Source organism: Centropristis striata, chromosome 14 (assembly GCF_030273125.1).
Source record: "Centropristis striata isolate RG_2023a ecotype Rhode Island chromosome 14, C.striata_1.0, whole genome shotgun sequence".
In the NCBI taxonomy this organism is placed as follows: Eukaryota; Metazoa; Chordata; class Actinopteri; order Perciformes; family Serranidae; genus Centropristis; species Centropristis striata.
Window position 1 is genome coordinate 17,331,885 of NC_081530.1, and position 20,900 is coordinate 17,352,784.

At 38.9% G+C, this 20,900-nt stretch overlaps 2 protein-coding genes across 3 annotated transcripts in view; both read left to right on the forward strand.

Annotated features, from left to right (window-relative positions):
- The window catches only part of LOC131985532 (fibrocystin-L-like), a 74,622-nt gene extending 62,495 nt beyond the window's left edge, over positions 1–12,127 (forward strand). For both annotated transcript variants that reach the window (XM_059350690.1, XM_059350691.1), the window contains exons 63-75: positions 477–599; positions 689–800; positions 2,587–2,703; positions 2,788–2,953; positions 3,904–4,136; positions 5,068–5,232; positions 5,321–5,478; positions 6,436–6,571; positions 7,330–7,680; positions 8,516–8,667; positions 9,406–9,552; positions 9,773–9,926; positions 11,410–12,127. In XM_059350690.1, coding sequence (XP_059206673.1) covers positions 477–599; positions 689–800; positions 2,587–2,703; positions 2,788–2,953; positions 3,904–4,136; positions 5,068–5,232; positions 5,321–5,478; positions 6,436–6,571; positions 7,330–7,680; positions 8,516–8,667; positions 9,406–9,552; positions 9,773–9,926; positions 11,410–11,672 — 2,277 coding nt within the window. In that variant the 3' untranslated portion in view covers positions 11,673–12,127. The remainder of the gene's footprint in view (positions 1–476; positions 600–688; positions 801–2,586; positions 2,704–2,787; positions 2,954–3,903; positions 4,137–5,067; positions 5,233–5,320; positions 5,479–6,435; positions 6,572–7,329; positions 7,681–8,515; positions 8,668–9,405; positions 9,553–9,772; positions 9,927–11,409) is intronic.
- A 1,374-nt stretch (positions 12,128–13,501) lies between these two features.
- Positions 13,502–17,336, forward strand: gdf6b (growth differentiation factor 6b). The gene is made up of 2 exons (XM_059350234.1): positions 13,502–13,847; positions 14,076–17,336. The coding sequence occupies exons 1-2, from the start codon at positions 13,502–13,504 to the stop codon at positions 14,966–14,968; spliced, it is 1,239 nt and encodes a 412-aa protein (XP_059206217.1). The 3' UTR covers positions 14,969–17,336.
- The last annotated feature ends 3,564 nt before the right edge of the window (positions 17,337–20,900 follow it).

Sequence of the window (20,900 nt, forward strand, 5' to 3'; positions counted from 1 at the left end):
TCATTTCCAAATCAAATTCAAAAAGATGTGAGTAAAAGCAGAATATTTTGTTAAATAAAAACAATTGTAGGCATTTTGCATTTTCAAAAACAACATTTTCACTGCTTTTTCGCTGTCATTTTGACATATTTAATTTAATAAACTTGTTGAAAAACAACTTTTTTTTCTCCTTTTTTTGTAAATGTGACATTTGTTCACAGCAAACTTCTTCTGTAAAACAGACACCTTAGTCTCTGCTGAAGCTGAAAGAAGGTTTTTTTTCATGTCTGCTCCCTTTTTAAGACACATTTTGCATATTTACATGTAAAAAACTTTTTGTTTACGAGAGTAAAGTTATGGCAGTGATTTTGGTCATTAACAGCTTGGAGCTATAAGAGCACAGTTCAGGATTCAAAGGAAAGGATATACATGATCACAAGCTCCGCCTTGTTATTATTGTCAATAAATAACAGTTTCTCCTCCTGTCTCCCTCTCAGATCACCATGAGTGTTGTCATCTCCAACGTGACGCTGGTGGACAACGGGCTGGGTGTCATGCCGCTGATCTACGGTCCTCCGTCCCTCTCACACAAGTTCGCCGACAAAACTGTCCACGTCCAGGTGAGAGGGCTTCTTCTGCCTCATACTCATCACATTTCATCTAGTTCTTTTACACAGATTTCATATTCCTCGTGCTCATCTTTTCCCAGAATTCCTTGATTGTTGGCAGCAGCCCGAACTTCAACTGTTCAGCCACTTTGCCCGGCAGCGACTTTAACATGAAGATCAGCGAAGGACATCGAGCCCCCAGACCCCCCACAGGTAACCTTCAGACACTAATCAGTTTTTACACGATCACTCATAAAGTTGGATTAAAATATTTTTTTACCTGTTTCTTTCTTTTTTTCTTTTTTCTTTTTGTAGCTTTTCAACCACTTTATTGTTCATATATTTTCTTTTTTTGTTATTAAACTTTTTATTTGAAGAAAACAAAACAGCACATACATGTTGCTCTACATCTTCTAAACATGTCAAGTCTTTTCATCAAAACATAAAAAGAAAGAAATGGTTTTAAAAAAATAAAAGAAATTAAAAAGAAAAAAATATATAAATAAAATCAAAAAGCAAAATCCCATCCTTGCAATAGCATTTAAAACTCTATCAAAATACTCTTACAAAGACATACTTATACCTAAATTGATAGGCAACTTGAAAAATCAGAAAAAATAAAATAAAAATAATAATGACAATTCGACAATCACAATAATAGCCTTAATAATAGTGAGTTTATCTGCCCCATGTAAACCTTCCTTCATCCATGTTTTCTTCTGCAAACGGAACCTTATCATGGGGTGATAACATTGATGACAAAAGCAACATCAACTCAAATGATAATACTAGTAAATTAAATAAAGATAGTTTGCTACATACATGTATAGCACTGACTAATACTAGTATAGTTATTGGAACAGAAACAAAAAAAACAAAAAAAAACAGAACCAGATGAGTGGAGTCAAGAACTTGAGAGGGGGTTTTGTTCATATGTTTTCATAATAGTATTTCCATCAGTGGGATGACTGACTCACAGTGTCAGTAAAGACAAGTGGTTGTATCCACAAATGGACCAGCTGAGGTGCATTTTGGGCATCAGCCAAGATTTTACCTGTTTCAATGAAATGATTCTTTACAGATAAAGTGTATATCTTCCAAAACTGTATTAATCAATCTCTTACAAACATTTCACAATGAAAATGAAACCACAATGAACAGAGGACTGTGTGTATAAAAACAAAAGTATTCCAACTTTGTGAGGGACTGCGTATTTATTTAGGGATATCCTGGCTTTCTTAGGTTGAGAAAACTGGCATACAGCAGGTTTTTAAAAAGCCTTGAATGTTTTTTTGTGTTTTTTATTCTTGTCTTTCTTTTAAGTTAATTAGTTTTATCACACACATCACATCACATCCTGCTGATAACGCTACGGTGGAGATTTGTGTCGATACAAAAAATTGTTTTAATATTGAAAAATTGGACATCTGGACTTAAAGCAATATTATCAAAGATTTAAAATGAAAACAATAAATCATTATCTATGGCCGACTATAAATGTAGCGGAGTAAAAAGTATAAAGTTGCGTAAAATGGAAATACTCAAGTAAAGTACAAGTACGTCAAAAAAAGAGCGACGACTTCAGATGATGATTGAACCAAGTAAAAAAAACACACCTGCAGTTAACGCTTCATCATTAAAGCAGCTGACAAAGAGAAATAAATGAAGATATTTGAGATTGTAACTTCCACTAGAACCTTAGAGGTCTTTAAAATGTATCAATAAATTAGAAAAGAGGTTTTGATTGTGTAATTTTGACCATTTAATTTAACCGAGAAAGAATTTGAACGACAAATTTGTTTAAAACTATGATAACCAATAACTCTGCCTTTCACTGTAATGTTTCTGCATGTGTGTTTTGTCTGAGCTGTTTCATGTTGCCCTCAATGATTCTTGAGAAAAATAAATAAAGGATAAAGGATAAATGAAAAATGAAATGAAAATATATCCGGGCTGGTTAAAGTCCTGATTTAGTGACTTTGTTTTTCCGTCTGTGTAGGTGGCAGATCTGGAATCGGTTGGCCGACTTTTCAATCTGGACACAACACGGCTCCGGCCAAGCCCCATCACCTGAACATGAACTACAACGCCATCAAAGGCCTGATGACCGTGAGGGGTGAGTTCAGGCTCTGAACCAATCATCACAAACATTTAAGGATTTAAACATATTCAACATTTCTGTTACTTCCTTTCCTTCCAGACACGACATTTGTCGGTTTCCGGGAAGTCTGCTCCGGCGAGATGAACTTCATGTTCATCACCAACCCGCTGAATGAGGACCTGCAGCACCCGGTGCAGGTTTCAGGATTAACGCTGAGCGACAGCACAGAGGAGGCCAAGGTCTTCGTCCACAGGCCTGACGTCAGGTAAATCACAAACAGACCTGTCATATCTGCACTGCGTCATTTTTATTTAACCTTGAGAACCTGGTGCTCCTTTAAAGTAGCTTCTGCTTTGTTTTTTATATAAATGTGTTTCAATGTGTTTTCTCTGGATGTTATGTGTTTTAACCCTGAACCCCAAATGCAAGTTTTCTTTCGAAGATCAACAAAAGTACATCTTTTATCGTAGAAAGAATCTGTAAAAACAGCCATTATCGTCGAAATTTGAACTTTCTTATAGTCCTTGAGTGGATCATTGGTTACGAAAGTTTCTAAAACAAAGCTTAAAATTGAGATTTTTTTTCTGTCAAATTCATTTTATTCTACATGTCACGTTTAAAACGTCCCCAAAAATAAACAGTTTGGAATAACTAGATCCTGTTAAAAACATTAAATTCTACACAACACTGTGAGGCCATGATTGATTCTGCTGAGACAAATGGTATCTGGAAATCTGTTTACACCACTCAGAGAGGAGAGGACAGGATGCGAATAGTTCAATGTGTATAGCATGTGGAGACACAAATATGTTTTTTCCAACATTCATGACACTTGGAAAAGCATTGTATATATAGATTACAGTTTGTTCATTTTAAAAATAGAAAAAATCAGAGATATTCAACTTGCATTTTTTCCTTTTTTATGATTCATGTCATTATAACTGTGTTATTCTGGACAAAAAAAAAACATTTATGAGTTGTCCAGAGTCCATAGAGGTGCAGGACGTATATGTGTGTGTGTGTGTGTGTGTGTGTGTGTGTGTTATATTGCAATGAGATACAAGGCCACAGTGAGTAAAATGTAAAAAGAGAAAGAAACGCTCTGAGCTTGGTATTCAGGGGGTAAATATTAAGGACAAATTTCTCACTTTTGCACAACTTTCTGTTCTTTTGTAGAGATAAATTAAAATCAGTAACTCTGTTTCTGTGCTTCAGCAAAGCGAACCCGGCCGATTGTGTGGACATGGACTGCGATGCGAAGAAGAAGACGATGCTGAAGGACCTGGACGGATCCTTCCTGGGTGCTGTGGGAGACGTGGTGCCTCAGTCTGAGTTCGAGTGGGGGGGCGACCCCCGCAGAGGCCTGGGCGACTACCGCATCCCCAAAGTCATGCTCACGTTCCCCAACGGGAGCCGCATCCCCGTCAACCAGATCGCTCCACACAAAGGTAACGAGACCGAGGGAGGGAACACAGATCATGAAAATCCACATTTGAAGTCCTCAACTCAACAGTAGCTGCTAAAATAATAATCTGTACCACCTTTAACTAAATCTTTGCTCATTTGCTTTTCTAATTTAAAGCTTTTCTAATTAAACTAAACTGCAGAAGGAAATTCATCCATTGTTCCAACTTTTATCATTAGTTTATGGATTTTTATTCTCAGTGCAGAGAGTCAAACATTTTTTTTTAAGTTTAGAGAAAGAAGAAGAATTATTGAACCTCTGATGACAGATATCATCACACTGTTAAAATAATCCCCTAAGTCATTTTTTGTCAAAATTGTTTTTTTTGCCTAAATCATCTCCTCATGACACTGGCCACCTATGGTAAAATCGCCTACATCCCAGCCTACAAATAAAATGTGACTTAGGCAATTTTTTTGAACATGCCTTTGTGACTTAAGTAAGATATGGTACCGTTTTATTTTGAAGGTGTCTACATAAGAGTGACATGAGCGTGTTATAAACATGACATGGGCTGTGTCATGAACATTAATGACACTTTGAAGTAACATTAATGCTCATGATACTTGTCATGTCATGTTTCTGACAGGCTTGTGTGACTCTTATGTAGACACCTTCAAAATAAAGTGTTACCATATCTTGCTTAAGTCACAAAGGCATGTTCAAAAAATTGCCTAAGTCATTTATTTCTCTTAAATTACATAATTTACACACAGTGTTATTACTATGCCAATAGCCATCCTTTGTTACATCATTTTTGAGTGAAATGATCAATAAATGTCATATGTTACACTTTTGGTGAAGTTTTTTGTGTTTCCTGCAAAACTTGAAAAAATGAGTTAGGAAATTATTTTAACAGTGTGACAATATATCAGAAAATAATTAATAATAACACGTTTTGCTTATGCTTTAAGGTGTGATCAGGGAAAACTGCACGTACATGGATTCTTGGCAGAGCTACAAGTGTTTCGGGCTGAACTACAGGATGCTGGTGATCGAGAGTCTGGACGCGGACACAGAGACCAGACGTCTGTCCCCCGTCGCCGTGCTCGGAGACGGGTTTGTGGATCTGATTAACGGTGGGTTGCGTCCCTTAGTTCTGATGTGATTAAAACTCAGAGACATAACTGATCAGTCTTTAATCCAGGCGTGTGTCTTTGCGTCCAGGTCCTCAGGATCACGGCTGGTGTTCGGGCTACACCTGCCAGAAGAGAGTGTCTCTCTTCCACAGCATCGTGGCCACCGGACGCTCCGTCGACGTCTTCTTCTCCAGCGTCAGCCCGCAGAAACTTCGCCTCATGATGCTGAACTCTGATCCGTCTGAGGTCAGTGCACAGCCAGGAGGAATCTAAATATTAGATTTACATTAACCCTCTGAATCTAGAAACATGTTTTCTTTAAAAGATCGCCAAAAATGCACCATTTATTCTAGAAAAGAAACTGTAAAATCAGACTTCATCGTCAGAATTTGAACTTTCCGACGGTCCTTGAATGGAGGTTATGAAAGTTTTCATTACAAAAATTAACCTTAAAACTGTGATATTTCTGTCAAAATCCCTTTATTCTACATTTCTAATTTAAAACGTCCCCAAAAATAAACTATTTAGAATAACTAGATCCTGGTAAAAACATTAAATTCTGCTCCTCAGCGACACTGTGAAGCCTTAATTGATTCTGCTGACCGAACAGTCACGTCACAAATATTCACTGATAAATGTGTTTACACAGAGCAGAGAGGAGAGGACAGGAGAGTTTGCAAAAATGAAAATAGTGTATAAAATGTGGAGACACCATTTATTTTTCCCAAAAAAGTCATGACACTTGTGGCCACTTGGAAAAGTATTGTAAATATAAATTACATTTTATTCCAATTTTTTCAATAATTTATCAGAGAAATTCAACTTGCATTTTTTCTTTTTTTATGATTTATGTCAGTATAACTGATTATTCTACACAAAAGACATTTTTGAGTTGTTCCCATGTCTAGCTATGACTGTGCTGATTCCATAGAGGTGCAGGACATACTATATATATTGTATATTTATTTTATTTAGCACGGTAAAATACAAGGCCACAGTGAGTAAATGTTGAAAAAAAAGAAAAGAAGCAAAAAACACCCTCAAACTGCTTGCTGAAGTTCAGAGGGTTAAGTGATGATTTTTTCTGATTTTCAGTCACAAATTAAATGTTTGTTTTTTTAATGGAGTTTTCTTTTAAATGTGGCACTTCTGTTACTTGTTTCACTTTTCACCAAGACATCTTTTGTTTTTTGTTTTGTGCAGAGCATCATGGTGTCAGTCTTCTACTCCAAGCCGCAGCGGTTGGATGTTTACTTCCAGAACAATCTGATCGCTCCAACTAACGCCAAGTGGAACGATGAAAACACAGACTACACCCTGAAGGAGCCCTTCACTCCAGGTACTCTACCTGCACATCACTGTCCCACATGGATCAGATAACAGCATGTAGAAGCAGCCTCAGTCTCACATACCAGCATAGCAGCATTTCGTTAGCCTAATAGCATAACTGCCTAAGTCATTTGTAACTTACTGTTACAATTTTTTTTTTTTTAAAAAGCAATGTTCTTAAAAATGTATTTTTGTCTTGTTTTCTGAAAACGTTCAAATATGACTTAGGCAACTATGTTATTGGGCCAACGATTTGTTTTTTCAGAGCTTAAAGAGAGCAGAAACTGTAAAGTTCAGTTGAGTTCACTTCCTACAACTAAACTTGTTAGTTCATAGATAATTCATTTTTCCTTCTTTCTCACAAACACCTGAAAGCACTGACACTTTTTTATGCTGTCATTTCTTTCAACTTCATTAAGAAAATTTGGAAATAGTTTTTTTTTTTTCAAACCAGACAAGAGGCTTGTAATATTTTTTCAGTCTAAATCTTTTCCTTCAGTCTTAAAATTGATATTTTAACAATTATGTGCAACTTTACTGTCAAAGAACGCCACTAATTTTTAATATTTGCACTTATTGTTGCAGATGTGTTTTTTTATTTTTATTTCATCCTGACAGAGATTGAATCAGCTCTCTTATTTCTGCAGGAATAATTAAACAATAAATCAATAAACAATAATGTAGATCATGTAGATTTACTCTTTGCTCCTGGATGCATTATGTGAAGAGAAGGTTTAAGTTATTATTCTTCATGTGTTTTATCTTCAGATCAGTACGTGCCGCTGCTGAACGCGTCTGCAGGCACCAACTACTTCGACCAGGACAACAAGATGCTGAAGGTGGTGCTGCGAGGCTCCGAGCCAGTGGAGATCCGAACCTCCCCGGTCCTTTTCATCTCCTTTGAGCTCCCCGCCATGACCGAGGAGGAGTTCTTCGGAGACAGCCTGATCGGGAACCTCGCCGCGTTCCTCAAAGTTCCCCCGAACATGATTCGAATCTCCAAAATCATCCGGGAGGACGGCGGCAGCGCTCGGCGCAGGAAGAGATCGACGGGCGGACTGAAGGTGGAGATTGAGATCAAGAAACCTCCAGTACAGCAAACCTCCAACAGCACCAACAGTAAGAGGATCCTATTTCATCTTTTAACCCTTTGATGCACAACACGGGTCTAAAGTGACCCGACTAAGTTTTTATGTTCTATATCTTTGCAATAAATTAATTTCATCATTCAGTATTGCAGGTTTTCCTCAATTAACTTGTTTTTGATCATCATACATTCTAATTTTTTGTTTTCATTTCTTACCTTTTGAATAAAAACTCCTTTTTTTAATCACTACGCTTCTAATGCACAAGTTCATTTTTGACCCATGTTGTGCATTAAGAGGTGTTTATATGTTGTCATCAATTCACCAATCACCAATTTAAAACCTGACAATGAAGACACAAATATTAACTGTCCTTTCCAATGTATTCTGGAGGTTCTAACAACTCTTTTAAAGTTAAACCTTAAAAATAAGACAAACATAGTTACACATATACTCAAATTCTTAATTTAGTGTATCACGTTTTTTCATCACTACGCTTCTAATGCACAAGCTCATTTTTGACCCATGTGTGTAAACTTGATGTAATAATACAATAACAATTTTTCTTCATAAAGTATGAAAGGAAAAATGGATATAATGATCTCCATCCATCCATCCATTTTCCTCCGCTTATCCGGGGCCGGGTCGCAAATTATATATTGTATAATGATCTGTTGTAAAAAAAAATTAAAAAAAAATAAAAAGATATTCAAACACACAGCCAGCAGGAAATTACATGGGAAATGAATGCGGGTCATTTTTGACCCATGTTGTGCGTTAGAAGGTGTTTATATGTTGTGCATCAGAGGGTTAGAGTCTTATATGTGAACGTTTTTTTGAGCATCTCTCTGTTGCCTGTGTCGCTTCAGATGAGGAGGACTTCTCGCTCCTGAAGGACATCGCTGACGATCTGGGTCAGGCAGCCGTGTCCGGGAACCTCAGCCAGTCCATTGGCTTCAACGTGTCCTCATTGGGCGTCATCCCACCTCCGCCTTCATCATCTGACCCCGACTGGCAAGAGGTGAGAGTCCACACTCAATGATAAAACTACACTGGAACTTTTATATAGTAATAGACTTCTTCCACTAAGATGTACCACAGAACACCACAGAAAGTCGTTCCTGTCTGTGTCATCCCTCACAGCATCAATAGACTGAACCTGCCTGTTAATCATGGCAGCACATCACACCTCATGTCTTCATTCATTATAATTCATTGTCGCCTGTCACCTGCTTACTGCTGCTACTTCTGCAATAATATTATTTTTTAAGTCTGTAAATTTTTTAAGTCTGTATATTTTTTAAGTCTGTATTTTTTAGTCTGAATATTTGTTAAGTATATATTTTCTTAATTTATATTTTATAAGTCTATATTTTTAGATCTGAATATTCTATAAGTCTATATTTTTAGGTCTGAATATTTTTAAAGTCAATATTTTTAAGTCTGAATATTTTTTTAAGTATATATTTTTAAGATTGGATATTTTTTAAGTCTGAATATTTTTTAATTCTAAATTTTAAAGTCTGAATTTTTTTAAGACTGTGTATTTTTTAAGTATATATTTTAAATCTGTTTTAAGTCTTATAGTCCTAAGTCCTATATTTTTATAAGTCTGAATATTTTTGCTACTTTCTACTATTTATATACAGTATATACACTTCTATTTACTTCTTTTCTTGTTGGAATAACTGCAGTGAAGAAAAAAAATCCCCCCAGGGATCAATAAAGTATTTCTGATTCTGATTGTGATAAATGTCAGGAGGCCACAGCGGAGGTGACGAGGGAGGAGCCGAAAGTCAGCTACGTGTCGAGCGTGGACGACCTGCTGCTGATCGAGGAGCCGATAGCCGCAGAGTTTGTGGGTCCTCTGTCCCAGCAGCCCAGCCTCATGGCTGTGGACGAGCAGGTGAGGCGACGATGCATCTCCAGACACACTTTTAACACAGTTCAGCTGCTGCAACATCAGGAAAATGACGTAATTTACAGCAGCTCAGGATCAGAAATCACTGTCCTGTTGTAGGTTAAGTAACCAACCACAAACTGAAACTTTCCAGTTTGAATCCACCAGAGACCTTTGTTGTTTTCCCCCTGATTTCATATAATAACAGCGCTGACTTGTGCTGCAGGGTAACTGCGTCTCTGTGGGAGTGACGACGCTCACGGTAACAACCAGCCTGAAGGACGCCAGCGGGGAGAAGGTCGACGGGCTGGAAGGAAACACCACCATCCTGTTCAGCACCTGCTGGGCCAACTTCACCGACCTGTCCATCCAGAACGGCGGTACGTCTGCATCAGGCTCCTGACATTTAACTTCACATTCACCGGACAAGGAGGAGGCGTTAAAACATCAAAACAACATAAACACACTAAGACAACTGAAAGATTATAAATAATGTCCAGAAAATAAGACAACAGTGGGAAAATAAGATTTAATAAAAATGATAAGTAACCGAGCAAATGCAGCTAAGATAAGAAGCTGGTTGGAAACAACTTCTTATTATCAATTACTTATTTCAATTATTCTGATTCTTGCAGCTTATTTCTGTTTTATGTCAACCAAGTTGAATATCTTTGTGTTGTGTAGTGATGTTTTAGTTTTAATTTGCACGTTTAAAAGAAAAGTCATAGAAAAAGCAACTTAAATAAATACACTATAGGCTCATCTAAAAGCCTCACCTATAAGAGAGGAAATATAAATATATTCCTCTACATATAAATACAAATTTTTGAAAAGAGTTGCTCTATGACACGTCCTTAAAATTCACTTTTCTGTTTAATGTTGTTTGTTTAATGGGCCTGGAAGTATATTTTTTATGAGTGGGTGTCTTTTTTTTTTTTTATACATGTTTTGTCAATAGTTTTTTTCTTTTTATACATCTCCTCTAATCTGTGTGTTGAATCTCCTGTGGGAGGTGCATGCTCACTGAGCCAATTTGACCCATTTTCTAATGTTTTTTATCATCAAAAATATGTGTTTTTATTATGTAGTTGCCTCAAAAAAAGGATGGCTCCTTACCATGCTCTTTGCAGAAGAAGAGAAAGTTAATAATCACTACTTTCATTTAAATGTGCTTGTTAAATTCAAATGTAAAGCATCTGTGGTCTTACCCGGTGGAGCAGTCAGGCAAAGTTACAGTGTATAAACCTGATTTTGTCAGAGCTTTTACCCTAAATGAGGATCAGAGCTTCCAGACAACACACACACACACACACACACACACACACACACACACACACGCTGTTTGTTATGAAAAACAACAGTTTTCTATAGACACATAAAACTTAACATAAAACTTGTACTTGAGTGTACTTGAAGTATCAAAAGTAAAAGTACTTGTTGTGCAGTAAAGTCTGACACACACACATGCAGACCTCAGTGACACAAGTGAGCTCTGAACCCTAACCCTTTCTGCTTATTTACTCCAAAACAAGAGGTAGAATTTAATGGAAATGAAGTCTATTGACCACATAATTATAAAAGGAGTGACACAGAATTGTTGGATGTGATTTATATTTTATTCTTCATAAATAGAAACCAAACCAGGTTCATTTTGACTCAAGAGGACAATAGTTATAGTTGCATGGTCGAAAAATGGAAGAAAATGAGGATTTAAAAGACCAAAAGGGTGTTTAAAGTGTCTGTAATCTCCAGGTCTCCCAGTACTGCAGAAGTATTTCAGGTTGTTGACTTCAGATGGTCGTGTTGCATGAATGACAGTGATGAATAATGTAATGACAGTACTGACTTGTCCTCTCGCTGCAGGTGAGAACCTGACCATGGTCTTCACTCTGAAGGAGTGGGGCGCACGCTCCCGCACCTTTTCCGTCAAAAACACTCCGAGCACCCAGACCCCGTCCACCAGCAGCAACGCTACACAGCCGGCCACTCCGACCACGAAGAAACCAGCCACCACAGAGGACGGCAGCATCTTCAGCTCCAGCAGCGCCGTGTCTGCAGGCAGCCTGTGTCTGGTCAGCGTCATCTACGCCGTGGCGTGCTGCTCAGACAGCGTGCCCATATGTTAGACGGCTCTGAGAAGGTTTTAATGAAGGATACCTCAGCAATTATTCACCTCAAAACAAACAAGTCTGCTGAATATATTACACACTCATGCTCTGTTTTTAATCAGTAATAATAATAATAATAATAATAATAATAATACTGGGATACGGGTTCAAATAACGCACAAATCAAACTTTAACCAGAATATAAATCCAAAGTATTCAGCTCGACTGTAAAGACTATTTGTGTCTGTTTCTTTCTCTTGTTGTATTTTCTGTAAATGTCTGTCTCATGTGATTATTCTCCAGGTGTTTAGATTTATATATATATATATATGATATAGATTTTTAAAACAGGTGCAATAGGTTCTTAACTTGACTCTGTAAGAAAATGATGGGACGTTTTTATGTTGTTAAAGATTTCTTTCTTTTAAAGCTTTATTCTCCTTCCAATAAAGTTTATTTTTCATTGATAAAAATCTTAATTGTGTCAGTGTTTTTCTTCATAACAGTTTTGTTCCCATTGCTTTCAAGCAAAAGTCAATACTGAAGCAGCTTTTTAAAAACTCCTCATACAGTCTGAATCACCAACATGAGCTTTATCTTCCAAATAATAAATTTCACCTCCAAAAAACGTCATACATGTCTCAAAATAAACTCATTGGACCAGAACAATGGCAACAATCCTCAGTCAGAAAGCATGCACTCATAAGAAACTCACCTTAAAAAAACAAAAATTGCAGGGAACATTACAGAAATTATGAACTTTTATATTTTAAGATTGAACTGTTTTTTTAATTAACACCTTTTCATTCATATTTCACCTTTTTATAGGTCGTATTGACTGCAGCAAAGATTATTTAGTCAGAAATTCAACAATTATGCAGCTGTAGCCTTTTTTATATATATATCTTTACATAAAATACAAATTCCAGGACTGCAATAATAAAACAACAACAACAATTGTGAAGCTGTCTCCTTTTGTCTGTTTGGTAACGAGACAAAAACAGGACCCCTGGGTGGCTTTAAGCTGGAATTGCAATCCGCTGTTTGGAATAATGATTATTGCAATTTATTGTAACCAATCTGCTAAAACTTTCTCTGTCTAACATAGGCTATTGTTAGTGTTTTTGATAAATGTGCTGTAGATAAATGGTGTTTTGCAAAAAAAAAAAAGTGATCATTTAATCATTTTTCACACAAAATGCATTCACAGTCTGACCAACTCTGACTTCTGTTTTCTCTGACTGTGTGAAGAGTTTTGACGATGTGAGCTCAGTTGTGACTAATGCATGTAATCAATCATAAAAAACACATTTTCTGTTGACTCTGTCCATGGTGCTGAAGGCTGCTGATTGGCTGGATGTCTGTCCTCTTCCTGCAGCAGGACGATCTGTCTGCAGCTCACTAGAGGGCGGGAGACTCCGTGATAAATCTGACTTCAAGAGGCACAGCTGCACTCTTATTTTAAGTCCTACTTGAATTGAAAGAAACTTCTAAAACTGAGACAAAAAAAAGAAAAATCAAGAGCACATTTTGTAGAAGAGGAAGAGAGTGTGCGCAAATGCGGCAGAGCGTCTTTTCAGCGCACATCTGCGTCCCCGGAGGGAGGTGACGGCCGACAGAGGAACAATTAGTTTTACAGCCTTAATTTGCGCCCCTCTATTTAGCCTTAACGATAACAGTACAATGTGGGCGTGTTCTCGCCCCCTTTTTTTTAAACTTTGCACCGCCTGTCCTCCGGAGCTGTGCGCACTTTGCATCCACTCTGCAGCAAGTGGCTGCTCCGCAGAGTTCAGCTCCGGCTGGTCCCCCCCCCTCCCCCGGCCACAGCTCTGACTCAGACCCGGAGGATGGATCTCTATCACCTGGCTTCTCTCTGCGGGGCTCTGCTGTTTGTCTGGGGAATCCCCTGCTCTCACACTCTCGCTATTTTCCCTCCAGCTGCCCCGAAGAGCAGCAAGGTGTCGAGGATCTTTGATGGACAGGAAGCCTCCAAGTACTTCAAGGAGTTTTACGCGCCGCCGTCCATCGACAGGAACAATAAAGCGACTTCTAAAGAGTCAGTGGAGCCTCATGACTACATGCTGTCTATTTACAAGACCTTCTCCACGGCGGAGAGGCTGGGACTCAACGCCAGCTTCTTCCGCTCTTCTAAAGCTGCAAACACTATTGCGAGTTTTGTGGACAGCGGACAAGGTATGTGGAGCTTTATGAGTGTTTGTGTGTGTGTGTGTGTGTGTGAGAGAGAGAGAGAGAGTGTGTGTGTGTGCATGCAGGTAGCAGCCCTGACTCAGACTTTGTCTCCCAGATTAATTCAGTGCAGACACTAGTGGGATTTTTCCTGTCAGACTCCACATCTCTGTGGTATGCACACCGTCCCCGTGAGGTTTAATCTGACCCTGCTGTTTTTAATGTTTTCCACAGATGACCTCCCACTCTCCCCTCTGAGGAGGCAGCAGTATCTGTTCGACGTCTCAACGCTCTCCAGAAAGGCGGAGGTGCTGGGAGCCGAGCTCAGGATTTACACCAAAGTGTCTGGGAATTTCAGGATATCGGAAACAGAGCCCGTGGACATCCAGCTCCTCTCCTGCCACGACCGGCAGCTGCTCGACTCCAAAACACTGGACCTGCAGGACTCCCAGAGGCCCAAGTGGGAGGTGTTGGACGTGTGGGAAATATTCAAAGAGCAGCAGCACCTGAGCCAAGGGAAGCACTTCTGCCTGGAGCTCAGGGCCATGCTGGACAACCCCGAGAGGGAGCTGGACCTGCACCTCCTGGGTCTGCACCGGCACGGCAGGCCTCAGCAGAAGAAAGCCATCTTGGTGGTGTTCACCAGGTCCAAGAAGAGGCAGACGCTCTTCAGCGAGAGGAGGGAGGGGAGGGCGCTGCTGGGTCTGGAGAGGAAGGCCAAAGAGAGGGGCCCCGGAACTAAAGCCAGCAGGAGACGGCGGACGGCTGCTTCCAAAACCCGCCACGGGAAGAGACACGGCAAGAAGTCCAAGTCCAGGTGCAGCAAGAAGCCGCTGCACGTCAACTTCAGAGATCTGGGCTGGGACGACTGGATCATCGCCCCACTGGATTACGAAGCGTACCACTGCGAGGGGATGTGTGACTTCCCTCTGCGCTCCCACCTGGAGCCCACCAACCACGCCATCATCCAGACTCTGATGAATTCAATGAACCCCAGCAACATGCCGCCCAGCTGCTGCGCCCCATCCAAGCTCAGCCCCATCAGCATCCTCTACATCGACTCAGGGAACAATGTGGTGTACAAACAGTACGAGGACATGGTGGTGGAGTCCTGTGGCTGCAGGTAGTCCACCTCCTCCACCAGGCTGCCGGTGGCTGGGCTGCACCTGACGGGAAGAAAATTTGCCTGATTTGTTTGGCAAGAAGATCTTAGTAATGCATTTCCTAACAAGGTTATGTTTAATACCTCAAACATTTGTTTTCTCGTTTCTTTTCTGGCCACTTCAACATGACAGTGACTGCTTATTCATGGATAAATAATCAGATTAACGTGTTAAAGAGTCTCCTCTGTGGCACCAAAACAACAAAATGTTTAAATGATGGTTCAACTTTTGGGCAAATAGAGATGGAAATACACTTTCCTGCAGAGTAAGATGAGAAGATCAACTATCACTATTCTCTTGTCTGAGGCTGCAAACTAGAGGCTATTAGCTTAGCTTAGCATTAAGACTGGAAATGGGGGAAGTGTTAGCATGGATTTGTCCAAATGTAACAAAATCTTGAACAAAGTCAAAAGGTGTACCTTTGTTTCAAGAGCCGATTATCCTCACAAGTTCTTCTCCTCTCCAAAACAAAGTGATTTTTGATTAAAACCAGAAAAAACACTAAATTAAGCAGTTTCCGCTGAACAAAATCATTGTTTCTATGACGCTGTTTGGCAGCTGGCTCTGATGTTTGCTCAGCTTGTTTCTCTGATAACTTCAGATCCTAAATGACTAAAAACCTTCACCCTGTTAAGATATTTAGTTAAAAACTGTGACTTAAAACTGGTTAAAAGGCAATTCATGACAGCGTTTGACAACAAAGGGGATGCAAAGCCGTTTTGGTTTCATACAGGACACAAACATCTGAGCATTAGGTGGCCCATGGGCCACATCCGGCCCGTAGACATATATAACAAAGGCTGTTTATATATATACATCTATGGTTGGCGGTACCTGACCAGCCCGTGTAAGGTTACCCCGAAATTAGAAATCAATGCAACTGCAGTGCTTTTATTTTGAAGGAGATTTGCATATATGTGCATGCATGCACACGCAGCTGCACAGAAATGCGTTAAAATGGTAAAAAAAAAATCAATGGAAAAGTGAGATAAAAATAGTTTTTACTATTTTTTTACTGCTATATTTGACTTATTCAACATTAACACATTCTCATCATAACATGTATTCTTACCAGTAGCAGCTCAAACCCATATAATTTACAGCATTTTACAAAGCTATTAAAGTAATATTGAGCAGAATTGAGTTCAGAGAATTGGTCCGGCCCTCCGCAACCTTGGCAGTAACTCATGTGGCTCCTTGGGAAAATGAATTGCCCACCCCTGGTCTACAGGGTGAAAGTCTTGTGTATGTTTGAGAAAATGCATTTCCTTTAATCTGTAATTGATGAGTTGTATGTTATATATTTAAAGACCAGGCCATTTTTTAAAAAGCTCCCTATGAAAACAGTCTTCCTGGTGTCAAAACAGTCTGTGAATCCAACAATATAATCAGTTTTAGTTAAAGTCTTGGACACTTGTGTGGCCTGTTTCTTCTTCTGCTTCCTTAGAAACTGAATGATAAACATCAGGTAAACATTTTTTCCAATAATGGACATCTTGGGTGACTTCTCTGCAGGATTTCTCAGCAGATATTCAGCACTTGACATGGCCTACGACTCAGGGAACGTCCTCAAGTGCTGGAGAGAATGTGAAGTCTTTTTATTTCTTTCAGATTTGAACCGTCGGTACATTTTTCACCAGCGCAGGGTTTTTCTCACCAGTTTACTTTTCCGTCGAGGAGATGCATAATTTTGTCTGTGATGCACTGATGTTCAAAAGGTACCATGTGTAAATATTTGGAAAATAATAATTTATGTTCTATGAATAAGTTATTTCAGTTTTTATTGTCCGCTTTGTTCCGTTATAACTTCCAGACGGCATGAGTCACACATCTGGACGTTCAGGTTCAGATAAACACATATGGGTAATGTTTTGGTAACGAAACATGACAGCCATGTTCTGCTCACAGACTGTGAAATACTGGAGTATTATCAGTGTTTTTGTTGTATATATACATAGGAAATAATTATTCACCAGCGTTGTCATTGTTCGGTGAACTCTTTGTTTTCAGGTGATACTGTTTGAAACATTAATAGCACATTTTATCCTCTTTATATTTTGGGTTTTTTCGCATTATTTACTGGAATCTGAAAATAATATATTATATTAATGAATGCATAATTCTGTGGCATCTCTTTGCTCTCCTGCATCAAACCGTATTACAGCAGAAAATGAAGTGATAATGTATTTTTACACAGTAAAATAATCTGTAAAATTGTTTAACCAAATGAATCTATTCTTATAAACTGTGTGAACTGTAACGTGTGTAGAGTAACAGGCAAATTAAAATGTCTTGAACTTAAGATCTTGTTGAAGTTAAATTTACTACTATACTTATGTTTTTTGTCATTTTATTACTGCTAATACTGCACTTAGTTATGATGCTTGTTCTTATCTTTACTGTGTCGCAATGTCATACTCTTTCACTCTTATAAATTGCAGACAAGTTATGTATCAGTTGAGTCATTATTAGCTTTATTAACATCAATTAAGTCAATATTTGGTGAATTGTATCTTTAAATTATGGATTATTAAGGACTTTATTTTTAGTTCAGTTTTTTTGGTCCTACTTGATATCCAGCTTGTATCGTGTAGGAAAAAAAAAAAAGAATAATCCAAAACAAACTCATGCATCAGTCTCATATCTCTCCATTAGTTCGTTAGCTTAGCTTAGCATAAAGACTGGAAACAGAGGGAAACTGTTAGCCTGGCTCTCAAAATACAGCTACAAGCAGCTTTAAAGCTTTAAGCCCCATCTTACACCGATCAGTGCTAGCTTCAAAACGACACAAGTTTTTATTTTCATGCCCCACACCCAGGTTGTATTAGGAGCAAATTCCACCAATCTGTGCACCCATGCACCAGGTGCATCGTTGGTGCATTGCTATCTCAAGGCAGCAGAAACCACAGCCCTGGTCTAAAGTCAATGGTGCAGTATCCTGCTATTTAACTGGTGAATTATTCAGTTGGTAAGTTACCAACTCGACAAGCACGTAAACTCTTCTTGTTACACACACAAGGACATGCAGCAGCACCTCCTCCTCCTCATTATTATTATTATTATTATTGGTGCATTTTTTATGTGCAGTAAAATGAGGTTAGTTGTTGATGGGACAGAGGATCAGGCGACAGTGGAGTCAGCAGCAGCATCCGTTCAAAGATTTAAAAAGCAAAGTGCCAGGTGAAGGCTCGTCTGGCTTTTGTGATTGGTTTAATTAATGTTACACTCAAAGCACATCAATGATTAATGTAGAGACTAAATACAATCTCTTTGCCCCTTGTGCCTTACTTTGCACCCAGGTTATGCATTGTTTAACTAGCGCGTTGGATTGGTCATACATTTGCTTGCACTATGCACTTTAGACTATATATCATTAAATTGTTTCATTTGTACATCAAAACATAAAAAGCTAAATCCATACAAAAAATCAAAGATGTAAAGGTATTAACTAGACTTTATAGATGCTTGTAGGTGAATTTGGATTCTTTTAGACAGAGCAAGGCCAGCTGTTTCCCTACTTCCTGTCTTTATGCTAAGCTAAGCTAACCAGCTTGATATTAATGGCACAAACCCTGAAATACCTCAAGCAAGAACCACTCGTATGAACAGATAAGTTCATAAGTGGTTATAGAAGTGATTTAGGAGAGCTTGCAGACTCACTAATGTTATCATATTTTGAATTTTCTCTGAGGCACAAACAAATAGTCCAGACCTGTTGTAGGAGTGATGTGCCGTTTTTCACGAATGTATTGTATTTTTCATTACTCTGTTGCAGTGGTGGAATGTAACTAAGTACATTTACTCAAGTAAAGTAATTTACAAGTACTTTAATATGTTTGAGGTACGTGTACGTTACTTGTATTTCCATTTAATGTAACTTTAAAGATATTTGCCTCAAAATGTAGTGGAGTAGAAGTATAGTTACTTCTCAGGTCGAGATTTCACATAAGAAAAAAGTGATTAGCCATTTTTTAACAAAACCTCACAACAGTATATTAAGTAGTTAAAAGGAGCTCTACCTTGAGAAAAATGCTGCTCAATAATAATCATCCAATAATATATTCAGAATACATAAAACAATCTGAGTGGGTCCATTCTGCATAACGAATACTTTTGATACTTTAAGTACATTTTCATGCTGATACTTTTGTTCTTTTACTTCAGTAAGAGATCTGAATACTTTTTCCACCACTGCTTTGATGCAATTTTATAAGTTACTAAGTATGAAGTGAGAAGATAATAGAAAAACGTCTTGCATGAGGCCTAGTAACAGTGATGTAATGTTTTCATCAACTCTCAGTAAGAAGGTGAAGAAGCAAATTTCCCAGAATGTCAAACTTTTCCTTTAAGGGGCGTAAAGTATCTGTTTTTAATGCTTTCTTCCAGACATGTAAAAATGTCTTGGACTGCTGTTGTTGACCTCTTGATGTCAAACCTGCTGTTGATCAATACAAACAAGCGATCTGGAGCTTACAGGCTCATTAGTTTCTTCCTCTGCGGCGTTAACGGGATGAGAAGGGTGAGTGACAGTTTGCAGGGTGAACACAGGGTCAGCAGACGAGATGAGAGAGCGCCATCTTCCCTGGGTGGCCTGTGTTTCTGTGTGTGACAAACAAATTGGTGTGCAGATGTAGTGACTGCCCCCCCACCCTCCTCTTCTTTAGTCTAGAGCCACATTGGGTCCCCTGCCCCACAGACAATGGCAGTGGAGGATCTCAACATCAGATTAAGCCTGGCTTTCCTCACCGGGGTCAAAAGTCAAGTGGGGCATTGTCTTCGGGGGCTGCAGACATTAAACAACGTACACGTCCCCTTAGAAAAGAGCGGCAATCAAGAGGGGAGGCAGGGGGAGGAATGTGTGTGATGCTCTCGGAGGGCCTCGCTGTCATTCGGCCCAAACAACAAGGTGAGATATAAAAAAGGGGCGGCCGGTCTGAAGCAGCTGCTCCCAGCAGCCAGAGGAGGACAAAGGGCTGGAATGTGCCGTCTCTATAGCGGCGTATGGAGGCGTTTCTGCACCGCGTCTCGCTGTGGCAGATTTGCTGTGAGATGGGGAGAAAATATTTGCAGGGGAAACAAAGCCGGGTGTAAATCCAGTGCAGGATTGTTATCAGAGAGGAGAAGAGGGGGGGGGGGGGATAACTGGGAGCTCATGTTTTCCTGTTTTCTTGCTGAGTTTTTCTGTGATGTTAAATGTTTCACACATGTCCACAGTGCAGAGAAGGAGGACTGGCCGAGATCTGGAATAAGATACTACACAACATGTGATGTGTGTCCAAAAAAACCTCAAGACAGTCACAGCAATAAGAGAAAACTTTCCCCTGAAGTGTTTACTCCAACACGTGTCCCTTTTGTTAGCAGGAAAAAGTTTTGTTTTGTCATCTTGACCTCTGTGTTTGCTCTGCAGAGTGGAAATCCTCTCTGAGGAGTCGGATGGCAGCAGCTCAGAGCCCTCTGACCGACACCAGGGAAGGGACTTGTTACTCTGTTTGTTTGTTGAGTAAACTGAAGTGACTTCTTTATTTGTCTCTGCTGCAGTTTTTTTGTTTTTTTTTTGCCTTCCTCTGATTCCCAGTTGGCTTTTGATATCTGGTTTACAACTGGGCTAGATGTGATCAATAGAGAAAAACACATTTAATATCTCAATGTGATGCAGGTTCTACAGAAATGTTGAAATATAGTCATTAAAATCCGGTTCAAACTGAAAAAAAATGACTTTCAAATCATCTTAAAAGTGAAATGTGTGCAAGAAATTAATGATTTACTAATTGCAGCAATGATATTTTGTTTCTTTTCACAACCTTACTATTATTTTGTTATTAATTTATCTACTTATGTACCTTCTTGTTTATTTTAATCTAAAAAAATGTAAGTTACTCACTACAAAAATATATAA

Coding starts and splice junctions, on each gene's coding strand:
- gdf6b (XM_059350234.1), top strand. CDS start 13,502: ATGGATCTCTATCACCTGGCTTCTCTCTGCGGGGCTCTGCTGTTTGTC. Junction 13,848..14,075: donor TTTTGTGGACAGCGGACAAG/GTATGTGGAGCT, acceptor TGTTTTCCACAG/ATGACCTCCCACTCTCCCCT.